This window comes from Camelus bactrianus, chromosome 23, assembly GCF_048773025.1.
Source record: "Camelus bactrianus isolate YW-2024 breed Bactrian camel chromosome 23, ASM4877302v1, whole genome shotgun sequence".
NCBI classification, from domain to species: Eukaryota; Metazoa; Chordata; class Mammalia; order Artiodactyla; family Camelidae; genus Camelus; species Camelus bactrianus.
In genome coordinates this window covers 13,188,862-13,201,045 of record NC_133561.1, presented here as the reverse complement: position 1 = coordinate 13,201,045, position 12,184 = coordinate 13,188,862, and the positions used below count along the sequence as shown (strand labels likewise).

Sequence of the window (12,184 nt, the reverse complement as noted above, 5' to 3'; positions counted from 1 at the left end):
AATGGCCTATAAGACCTGGCCCTTGCTACCTCTCTGGCCCCACCAAACACAGGTCCCCTCATTTACTTCAAACCAGTCACACTGGCTCCCTTACTTTCCTCAATCACACCAGGAAAACACAACTCAAGGTCTTTGCACTTGGCTATACTGACCCCGAATATCCCCACAGCTTACTCCTTTGCTTCCTTGAGGACCTTACACAAATGTCACCTTTTCAGTGAGGAAGGCACCCTAGGCCAAATTAATAAAACTGCAGTTTGCCCAGCTGACCCTCCCTGTTACTCTTCCCTGTTTTTATTTTCTTCCAAAGCACTTATCAGTACTGTCTTAGTCAGTTTGGGCTGAGACCAATTCCAAAGTGTATGTGTATATGTATGTGTGTGTCGGGAGGGGCGGGGTGCACACATAAAACCAACTGCATGCGTATACAAGCAATTCTTGGACACCAGCAGAGTGTCTGAGAGTTAGCATAAACAGGGTGGCTTAAATAACAGAAATTTATTTCTCACAGTTCCAGCGACTGTGGAGTCCAAGATCAAGGGGCTGGCAGAATCATTTTCTGGGAAGGACCACTTTCTGGTTCAAGACCACCATCTTCTCACTGTAACCTCACATGGCATAAGGGGACAAGGGAGCTCTCAGGGATCTCTTTAATAAGGGCACTAATCCCACTGATGAAGGCTCTGCCCACATGACCTAATCACCTCTCAAAGGCCCCATCTCCAAATACTGCCACATTAGGGATCAGGTTTCAACATCTGATATACAGGGAGATGGGAGTGGGGGAATGACACATGGACAAATATTGAGTCTCTATAGCAACTATCTAACACATCAAATATTTTACTTATTTATATTACTATGCCTTCCCTGTTAGAACACAAGCTCCATGAAGACAGGACTCATCTTGTTCAGTTGTATTCCCAGAGTCTAGACAATGCCGGCACATAGTAAATGCTCAATAATTATCTACTGAATAAAATGACACTAATGTATAATAACAATAAGCTCAAAGCAAATACCAGTTGTTATTTTTCACACAATACTGAAACTGTTTATTGCTGCCTTCTATTAAGACATTTTGGTTTCTATCCCAATGCAAATGTACGTAACTGTCATAAAATCACAATACAATCTTTTGCAAAGTGTATTCAAATAAAGATTTTCCCTCAAGTTTTATAACCTAAATTATAATTACCTTATTTAAAGCATGTCCAACATGAGGGTCACCATTTGCATAAGGAGGTCCATCATGAAGACAAAATTCTGTCTTTACTTTCCTTTCTCTTTGCCATGAATAAAGTTCTGAAAATCCACATTTCTGTTTAAAAAGAACAATGATGTCTGAACATCACATAAATACACACTCCTAAATTTTACCATAAGTAACAGCCAGCACTTGCTTATTTCCTATCCCATTTCAATGTATTCAACTCTAAAACACAAATGGCGAGGTTTCTAGAAGTGCGCATCTGAGTACTCATCCCTTAAAACTTTTCTATAGTTTCCCCGTAGGCTTCAGTTTAAACTCTAACCTCTTTATAAAGGTATGCAGGACCTAACAAAGGTTTAACAGCACTAAATTCCTGGGCAGTCTCTCAGCACTCCCTACCCTCCACTCTTGGGTCCAGCCATGCTGAGGGACCTGTAAGACCACCCTCCTCACCGAATTCTTGTTATCCTTTGGCTTCAACACTGCTACTCTTTCAGTTTGGAATGCCACCCACTGCAATCCCACTCCCCATCCTCTACCTGCTGTGTGACCTTGACCCTTGTGGGCACGTCCTTTCGTTTGAAAAAACGTTTATAATATCCAACTTATGAAGCTGATGTAAAGATTATATGAGAAAATATGTGAAATTGTCCCTGTTCCAGAAATACAGAAGGCACTGGATAAAGCACTTTAAAAAATTAGATGGCCAAAACAGGTTTGTGAGTTTGAAACTCTGAAAGTTGTCGTAAGAATACTTAAGCTAAGCATATTTACTTAACCAATATATCCAGAATATTAGGGATTTTAAAGACTCTACAATTACACAAACTAACAAGTGAATCTCTGCCCTTAGAAAACTGAGTCTAATACGGGAGACGGACGCACAGTTTCGAAGTAAGCACCGCTACTTAATCCTTCAAACAAGCCATAATTCCAACTAGGAACCTACTGATACCACAAAGGTGAGCTTCAACTTTCCCTCATGATCGAATTTTTATTTATATGCGTTTACTTTTTAACTTACTTTTAAAAAGTAATACTAATTTACTTTTTAAAAGTCACTGGATGAGCGTCCAAATTCGACTTGTCTGTCTAAGCAGAAACTGGGACTTCTATTCCATCCGCACTCTCTGAGCTTCGCTAGTTTCCTCCTTAACATTCCCCCCTGGAACCTACTACCTCCGAGGGACTTGCCTACAGGTAGGTTCCTTCACTTATCTTTTCAGCCAATACAACCTGTGGGAATTGGATGGTTTCCACTAACCTGGTCACGACACCCCGGGCCCAAAGGGGCTGGAGCCAGCGGCCGGGTCCCGCCCCGCTCGGGGTGTGGGTGGCCCGGGCGTGGCTCCGGGGAGGGCCCGAGGTCCCTCCGCCCCGGGCCGGGTCGGGCCTCCCTCCCGAGGCCCGGCTCCCGACCAGCGCTGCGCACAGGCCGGCCCGTACCTGCTGGATCTCCAGCTCCGTGTCGGGCTGCTGGCGGCCCAGCAGCTTCATGGGGAAGCTGGTCTGCGGCAGCAATACCGTGTCCCGGTAACTGCCACTACTCGAGTTCTGCAGCTGGTTACTGGCCCCGGTGACCGACCGCACCAAAAGCTGCCTCGTCGTCCCTCGCCAGCCCGGGCGACAAGGAAGGCGGGGCGGCGCCCACAAACTACGGGCCGCGGCCAGAGCCGCTGCCCCCGGCCCACGAGGGCGCAGCTCCCAACGCATGGCGGGCCCAACCCAGCTCCAGGTGAGCGCAGGGCCTGGGTTCCCGCCTCGGGTCCGGGGAACCGGGAGCCCAGAGAACCTGCGCAAGCCTAGCGGGAGTGCGCACGCGCGCACAGCAGGGAAGGGGCGGGGAGCGCGGCGCCACATCCGGGTCTTGGCGCCAACCTCTGAAGGGCGGGGCTGACTCTGAGGGGTGGGGAGAGGCGTGGCCGGCTCGATGAGCTCCTATTTAAATTAAAGGGCTTTCAAAAAATATTTTATTTAACTCAATATAACCGAGGCATTATCACGTCAAAATGCAGTATAAAATCATATATGATATGTTAATATGAAGTTATAACTATGATATTTCACCTTCTTTCTCTTCATTCTAAGTCTTTGAAATTTGCTATGTAATTTACCCGGGCAGCACGTCTCCATTTGGACTAGCAACTTACCAAGCTACAGGATATGTTTGCTATTAACTCTGCCATCTTATTTTATGTTGTTATAGTCTAATCACAGTGCCCTCCTTTTTAATATTGAAAGAAAAATCATTGCCGATTCGCTCTGCTGTTCTCACGGCAGGTCTGCATCCCCCACCCCCAACTCACACACATAAATACAGGCAGACACAAGAAGCGTGCTCCTTAAATATATGGTGAAAGCCTAAATGAATAAACAGGCAATTTTTGTTTCTGCTTGTTTGTTTTTCTGTGCCTTAAAAAGCACCAACCAAACAAAAATCATTAATAGAATACATCCTTCCTGGAAGAGAGAAAATCTCCCAGGAATTATCAGCAAGCAAATGAAAGGGTCACAGACCCTTTTAGGAATCTGATAAATGCTTTTAAAAAGGAAAAGTAAGCGCTAGTAAGACGCTTCTGCCCTCTGTTGTGGAGGCAGTGGGCGGAGGTGGGGGCATCGTGGACCTCATAAAATAAAGCCAGTCCACCGACCCCTAGGGGTTCGAGGTTAAGCAGCCGCCGGGCGGCGCAAGTTGGCATCATCAACCCAGGGCACATTTTAAGAGTGAACTGTGCGCATAGGACTGGAAGACACCGGAAACCAGAATGAGTCTTTAAAGGCAGACACACCTTTTGCTTTGACTGCAAGCGGCTGGATCCTAAGGAGAGCTTGGAGAAAACACGGAGAAGCGGAGCTCTCCCGCGGGTCGGAGTCTGACCGGAGAGAACAGCAGCGGTTCTGCGCCTGCGCCGAGATTCCCGCATGCTCAGTGCTGAGGTAGGTTCGTCCCGCATCCACTGATGACCTAGAGAGAGAGTGGGCGCTGTACCGGACGCCGCGAGGGATCTGTTGCTTGATAACGCTCTTTGGGCTACCCCGAAGTGTCCTTCGTCTGATTTTGTCCCAATTTTGTCACCGTAAGTCTCTCCTCTGCGGGTCAGCGCAAGGGCCTTAGGCAGGTCTGAGTAGTTTATTGGTCCCCCAACTCCACTCCCTTGCACAGATACGAAGAGATTCAAGGGATTTACGTTAAAAAAAAATTTACATGCATCAAATTGCCTCTCCAGATATTGCAGTTTCGGACCTATACTCTTGAGCATTTATTTTTCTCTGTTGTTTTCCTGCCTCGGGGTCTTTTTATGGCTATATATTGTAGAGATAACAAGGCAAACCTAAACAGTGGGTTCGTTTGTGCACCTGAATCTAGACTGTTTTACACCTAAATGTAAATCTGATTAAAATAGCGGATATTCTTCCCACTTTCTTTCTTGGTGGTAGACTTACTTAATTTATTTAGTTTCTCTGAAAATGTAATTGCTAGTTCAAAAGATGTGTACATTTTACTTTTAATAAGAGTTTCAAAAAGGGAGGTTTCACCACTTTACATTCTACTGTTAATGCTCAGGCGGCTCTTTCTTCACATTATAGCCAACACCGGGCAAACTTTCTTGTCTATGCCAGTCTTACAAATGAACGATCATTTCTCATTGTTTTAGTTTGCCTTTTTTTCATAACTAGTGAAGTTGAGCATTTCCTGATTTAATGGCCATTTTATTTTTCTAGGAATTGCCTGTTGGTGTCACTTACTCATTTTTCTGTTGGCTTATTCATCTTTTACATATTGATATATATAATATGTTTACATAACAAAAATTAGCTCATTTGCATAGTGTGAAACACTTTTTTTTTCTCATTTCGTCATTCCTCTGCTTTGTTTATGGTACTTTGGCTAGACATTTTCATTTTTATGCAATCAGGTTTATCAATCTGTTCTGTGAGTTCTTGGTTTTTGTCATGCTGAAAAGTCCTTTTCCAAATTTATAAAACATCTCACCCATTTTATTCCCATACGTTTATGGTTTCATTCTTAATTTTAAAAATCTTGCATTGATCTGGAATATACATTGATACAAAGAATGCAAAAAGGTTCTGACAGTTTTTTTTTTAATTAGCAATTGTCCCATTTTTTTTTTTTTGCATAATTAACTTTGTGATTTGAAATACCACATTTAGTGAGTTTGGATCTGTCTCTGGAATTTATTTGATTCCATTAATCTGTCTCTTAAATTCTGTCTGGGACTAAACTGTCTTAATTACTATTGCTTTATATCATATTTTGATAACTGGTAAGGAGGGTATCTCTATTCATTGCTCTTTTTAACAGAATTTTTAAGCAGAATTTGCTCTGTTATAGTCAGGTTCCAAAAGATAATCTTAGTATTTTGATCGGGAAATCATTTATTTTAAGATCCTAATCATCATATACTCACCACCTTTATATTGAATTCAAGATACCTCTCCCAGGCTATAAGAAGAAATGGATTATTTGATTCTTGTTGTTTTTATCCTTCTGAACAAGCCCTGTTGGCAGCTGTAAAGATTTCTTAAATGACGGAGTGTTAGACTGATTGCCTTAAACGTCATATAACCTTTTTTCATACTCTAAGCCTCAAGTCTAGAATGTTATGAAAAAGAACCTGTTTGGTGATTCAGGGTCACACTGGTTATCACATTACATTCTAAGAGTCAAAAGAGCGTTGCATACAACTGTAAGTATTTTTGGCCTTTAACGCTGTTCATATGTCCCTGCAGGGTAGCTAGTAATGAGGTCAATCATCATAATAATGATTAGCCAGTATTATTTATTGCTTACCTTGTGCCAGGGACTGATTTAATAATTACACTGTTTTTGAAAAAGCTTTCAGAAAGGTAGTGTTTTAGAACCAAAAAAGTGTAAAACTGCTGGAGGAGGAACTATAGTGGATGCAATCTGAACTGCTGTGAGGAAGTTAAGGACTTGCAGGTCGCTTTTTGGCCTTTCTTTGTAGTCACCTGTACCCTCAACAGGTAATTCCTATTTGGGGTTCTTGGAGGGGACGCAATTAAAAAGGCTAATAGGACCCTTTTTAAATTTTTTTTTAACAGATTTTGCGTTTTAATCATATAATCAACCCTATTTTCTTTACACAGAGAGCCAAAATTGTGTTCATTTGTTTAAAAAATATGTAAGAAAAATATTAGGGCTAGGGGAGAGCCTAATATGTCATTACTAATTCAGTTTGGACCAGAGAAGCACTTCAGAGAAAATGGTAGAAATATTTTCTCATTTGCTAACTTAAATTCACAGGCTCTCTTTATAAATCACTGTGCTTTACATCAGACCTGATGTTTGACACTCTTATAAAAACTGGTAATCGCTTTAAAGGTGCTTTATAAATACGATGTAAATTTTATGGGGAGTATAGTAGGGAGACAAAGCCTGAAAGTTTTCTTTAGAAGGAAATAACCATGGACTTGGCAAACCGAAGAGGAAGTGGTTTAGTTATATATGAAGCCTGACAAGGCTAGGATGATTGCTCAACTGGCTCAAAGGTAAATGATACCTGTGAAAAGTTAGAACACCATACAGTAAGGGAAAATGATCTGCCTTTCACAAACGGCATCTCATAGGACATGGGAACTGCATGAGCATATCACTGTATATTAAAATATCCTCAGTGGTTAAGACATCTGGGTGGTACAGATTAGCTGCCTGAAGACTGCCTCTTCCAGTGCAAAATAAATCAGACACATGGCTGGTCATGGATGTAAGGGAGATAGGTCGACAGAGTGTTTGATAAATTATTTCTCCTGTTTTCTATTTGAAGTGTTCCTGAATTAGTAATCATCATAAAGGATTTTTCCACGTGTCACACCCAGTATGTCAAGAAAATGAATCTAGCCTGGTTATGCTGTAATAAGATAAACAGAATTCAAAGATATAGAAACTCATTTTATTTTTATCTATTCCAGGTAGCTATCAGCCACAGTATGATATTCATTACTTTACATCAGTTTGAATTCTGTCTTCATTCTGAAGGGTTTCAAATATTTCACTCAGTTACGTTCAATTATGTATTATCCCTGTGAACAGAATGTGGTTGATAGAAAAAAAGATGTAAAGAGGTTAAAAGGCACATCAAATCAAATATGCAACCATAAATTGGTGGTAGAATGATAACTCCTGCTGAATTGAGGTCGATAATGTCCTTTCTGTGTCTGTGTTGTATTCCCTTATTGCACTGAAAAAATGTCGACTTACTTTGATTTGAAATGGGAGAGTTTTTGTCACAGATTGGTTCCCTGTAAGCACTCTGAGACCAAGTACAAGGATGATGTACAAGAGGTTTTTTAGGGAGTGTTCCTGAGATCACTCATGAGAAATGTGAAGAAAGTAGGAACGAGCAGGGGCCTGGGAGGAGTCGGACGGGGATACAGTCCCAACTAAGGCTCAGCCCGCGCCATGGGCATTTGGAAGCTAGATGGCCCATCAGAATCGGGGTGGCAGCCCAGTTGGAGTGGGGGGTGGCCTTTACACCCCACTGTTGACCAGTTTCAGGTGAAATGACTCTTCTCAGCAGATAAATTCCCAAAGAAAAGGGACAGTTGAAGACCGTCTGCTCGCAGCCCTCTCTACAGCTGGGGAAGTAAGTCCTTCCACCCCAGAGAGAATCTAGGTGGTGTGTCCTGGCATCAGAACAGTCAGTAACGTTGTAGGGTTTGAATTTGTATTTTCAAAGAAGAATTTACTTGATTCTAAAAACTGATTTTTCCATACTTTTCACTGGGCCAGAAGCTACTTGACACTCATTACTTTTCCGAACGGCTGGTCTTCACTCCAATGATCATGTTGCTTGTTCTCTTTCTTTGGCTACTGATGAGGATAGTAGTAAATAACTGGCAGGTTGAATTTTATTTAATCTCTGAAGGACTGTTCACTGATTTTCAGAGACTAAATGTAATCGCATGTAATCCCTCCCCTTTTTAATTACTTCCCCCATATGCTCACATCCCTAGTGCTACTCACATCTCTCCTGGCACTTACCAGTTTTATGTTATAGACATTAGGTTAGAGTATTTTACCTGCCACCCACCAAAATATTAGCTCATTAAAATGAACAAATATTATGTCTTATATTTTTAACCGCTGAAGCACCTTCCCCAGTCTTTGCACTTGACCCAAGTCATACCTAAAACTTTTCCACATGCTCATAGGCTTGCGCCAGGTTTCCCCATGCCTCAAAGTGTCCCACCTGCAGAGAGAAGGAACTCTGCAGAATTTTGGGGGAAAGCTAATGCTGAGGTGGAGTCTTTTTCCAAGTCTCTTTTAGTAAGTATTTATTAAAGAATCTACACAGTTAATTGAAGCAGTCGGAAGTAAGCACTCTCTCTCTATATATATATGTTGAGTTAAATACAGGTAAATGAAACCAGTAGTTGGCTTTGAAAGTAACAAAACGTCTCTCTCGGTTTCCCTTTAGGGCATATCATGGCTTCCAGTCCCACTGTGTTGATGCGGTTGGTGGCCTCGGCATATTCTATTGCTCAAAAGGCAGGAATGATAGTCAGGCATGTTATTGCTGAAGGAGACCTGGGTATTGTGGAGAAGGTACTGAAAGTCTCATCTCGTTTCATACCAACTATTTTTTGTTACTTGAATTTTAGCTAAAAGGATGTAATAATCTGGACAGACTTTAACAGTGGACATAATCAGTGGCTTCCTTATGGAGAGTGCAAGACCTTTAGTTCAAGTGGGCTCCACTTCTGGTTTGAGAAGGACTCCAGGCTGCCTACATCCAAAGCCTTTATTTATGTAACTGGGCCCTCTGACCGCTGTCCAGCTCCAGAGCACTGGAACCAAGCTTCATCGCCTCAAGTAATATATTACATGTAAAGCCATGCAATCCTTAGTGAACCCGACATGTTTGTAAAATCTGGCATTTAAATAACTATCCATTACATTCAAAGCTTTACATTTTTTTTTTTTCGTCATGGAAAAAAACCCAAAGCAAAGTTTTTCTTTTCAGTATGGTCATTAAAAATGTAGATAAATTAACAGAAAGATAGTTTGTAGTGATAATTGATTCTTAAATGAAATCCCACCATGCATATAGTCTAGTTTAAAATATCATTTCTTCCACAAGATTTGATTATGACTTTACATTATGAATTTTATATGCAAGTTTCCATGTATTAACTTTTTGTTATAATCTTTAAGGAAGATTGTATTGTAATTTTGCCCAAGTGAGAAAATTTTAGGATATGATAAACGTCTTAATGATTTGAAATAGAAACATAATTAAGGCACTCTTTTATGGTAAGTCAGGCATCTAAGGCTATTAGCATAAAAAATATTACTCACATATATGAGTAAAAAGCAACTTAGAAATAAGTTCCTGTGAATTAAAAATTAAGAATAAAAATCACACAAACAAGTGAAATAAATCTCATTTCCCTTTTTGATAGATTTATGGGCTTAATAGTATGGGAAATAGATAGAGGGTATCCTGATTTCATAAAAAAGATTATAATAGTCTCATTTTCCGCTTTCAAAAAAATGTTCACGGTATTCATAGTATATGACATCTCCCATCCCCCATCCTGAGCCACTGTTAGGTGCACTCATAACTGGGTGAACAATGTTACCCCCAAATTTTATTTGTGACTCACTTTTCAACCTGGAAAGGATCGTTGGTGACATCACAGGATTCTGTTGTGTATATGTTTAACAAATACAATTGTATTAAGTACAACTTTTAAAAATTGATTGAATGCATCTTTTCAAAAGTGTTGTGGAAGAAGAGGCTATAGAAAGGATGCTTAACAAGTTTGTCAATAAAATGAGGCTGGGCTAGTTAATGTGTAAGAATAAGTTTTCAAAACACTTGTAAACTCTGAGAAAAGTGGGCCAAATTCAACAAGGTATTACAACAGGAATAATTATAAAGTCCTCTATTTATGTTCAAGTAGTAAGGGGTAAATCTGACTCAAATGTGTTTGAAAAAGAGGTTTTAGTTGACCACGTCCATGCTCAATGATAAACCAACAATGTAAAACAGCTACTTCAGAAGGCTACTAGTCTTACTATCTTTTTTTTTAATCATTTTATCTATTATGAAACATAGGAAGTAGAGAAAAACAGCAAAAAGTACAAAATCACCCATCATGCCACCACTGCTTATATTTTGGGTCATATCTTTCCATATTTTTTTTGTTAGCCTCACTTATTTTGTTTAAATTGATTTTATGTTGTGATTCTATTAGATGGACCACTTTGTAGCCGATATCTAAGGAGTAATAGAAATACAGTGTTCAAGTCAGAAAAAAAGTTAATAATCTCACTGTCGTCTCTGCTGGCCAGCACTTCTGGTACTTTATATCCACTTGTTGACACTTCACTTAAAAAGAGACGGGGCAAGATCAGATTTGTCACAAAAAGTATCCAGAATGGTGAGCTCTGGCACCACGTCAGTAGAAAGGGCAGGAAATAACCTTATTCCAGAGAAAAGTTGGGAGAGCTTTCCTCAGAGTTGAATGGCTCCCAATGTGTCTTTTTTTTTTTTCTCTAGGCAGTGGTCTCTAAACTTGATTTATATATAAGTAATCTTCATATTCAACAATTCTTTTAAGTAGTTTCATTCCATAGATATTTATAGAGCACCTACTCCGTGCCAGACACAATTCTTTAGGAAATAAAGATCTCTGCCTTTGCGGCACTACATTCTAGCAGAATTGTTCTTTGCATTGAGTTAACCAGCAAACTTCAGTGTGGCGTAAAGGGGTTGATTTTCGTAATCATTCCTTATCTCATTACAAAGTGTTACAAACGTTCTGCTATTAAAGATAAAATAATCTGTAAATCCACCTAAACAGGCATGTATAAATTGCACCACGTCCTAATTCTCTGAAAGCAAGGTTAACAAAGGAAGTGGTGACTGTCTTTCACAAGCATGACCAGGTGACCTATGGATTGAGTTGAGTGCCATAGGTATTAAATATTACTGCTGTTCATTTTCATATTTTTATAGTTTTAGAAATAAGAATTTTGAAATAAGAAATAATGAATCGTTTTGAGGATCTGTTGAATTACTGTTAGTGAGTGGAACTTATGGAAGGGCAAAAAAGCAATACTTTTAAAATAACTAAAGATACAGATTTTAGCTCTGCCTTGAAAATTTATGAATTTCCTGTCTCTCAACTTGTTTAAGCAAAAGATTAATCCAGAGATGTTATAAAAGGAATTTGTGAACTGGGAGAGAAAATGTTCTAAGTAATTTAAAAGCTCCTTCCCAAACTATAACCACTGTAAATCCCATGAGAAAAAACAAGCCAAGAAACTCTGACTCATTTGGTGTTAAGCTCTATGAACCATAAAACAGACAGTGTAATTTAAATGATACAGGTACTTACATATGAGGCATCAGAGAACAACTTATTTCATATTAGTTCTGCTAAAATTTGCATTCTGTGTTGCAGACCTGTGCGACAGACCTGCAGACCAAGGCAGACCGATTGGTTCAAATGAGCATATGCTCTTCATTGGCACGGAAATTTCCCAAACTAACAATCATAGGGGAAGAGGTAAGACTTGTCAGGATTTCATATTTTTTTAAATCTCTGTTTACCATACAGATTTGTAATTGCCACTATAGTGACTTCAAGCATTATATCTAATGTTTTACAAGAAAATAACTATTGTGTTCCTTGGAATTTTTAGGAAATGTCTGATTTTAGAATATTTTGGTCCATTTCTAGGCCACATGTCTCAATTCTTAACTACAAATGATATGGTTACTGTTATGACATTCAGCATACAAAGTATAAGATGGGCAATGTTCTAAAACTTTGGAATAAAATGGGTTTTATTGTTTCTGGTTTTGTTTTTGTTTTAATTAAGGCTTATCTGCATGCTTGTTCAAAGACTAACACAGTGAAGGTGAAGAAATTGACAGACATCGCATGAAACTGAGTGTAGATGTATCTGATGTCAGA

At 39.8% G+C, this 12,184-nt stretch overlaps 2 protein-coding genes across 4 annotated transcripts in view; one reads left to right on the top strand and one right to left on the bottom strand.

Moving 5' to 3' along the window:
• IARS2 (isoleucyl-tRNA synthetase 2, mitochondrial) overlaps positions 1-2,926 on the bottom strand; it is a 42,868-nt gene extending 39,942 nt beyond the window's left edge. The window contains exons 1-2 of the mRNA XM_074351636.1: positions 2,660-2,926; positions 1,199-1,321 (exon numbers count right to left, since the gene is read on the bottom strand). Coding sequence (XP_074207737.1) covers positions 1,199-1,321; positions 2,660-2,926 — 390 coding nt within the window. The remainder of the gene's footprint in view (positions 1-1,198; positions 1,322-2,659) is intronic.
• The window catches only part of BPNT1 (3'(2'), 5'-bisphosphate nucleotidase 1), a 20,322-nt gene continuing 10,946 nt past the window's right edge, over positions 2,809-12,184 (top strand). For 2 of the 3 annotated variants that reach the window (XM_010974006.3, XM_010974004.3), the window contains exons 1-3: positions 4,157-4,290; positions 8,674-8,801; positions 11,669-11,773. In XM_010974006.3, coding sequence (XP_010972308.1) covers positions 8,682-8,801; positions 11,669-11,773 — 225 coding nt within the window. In that variant the 5' untranslated portion in view covers positions 4,157-4,290; positions 8,674-8,681. The other variant, XM_074351637.1, reaches the window with a different exon arrangement.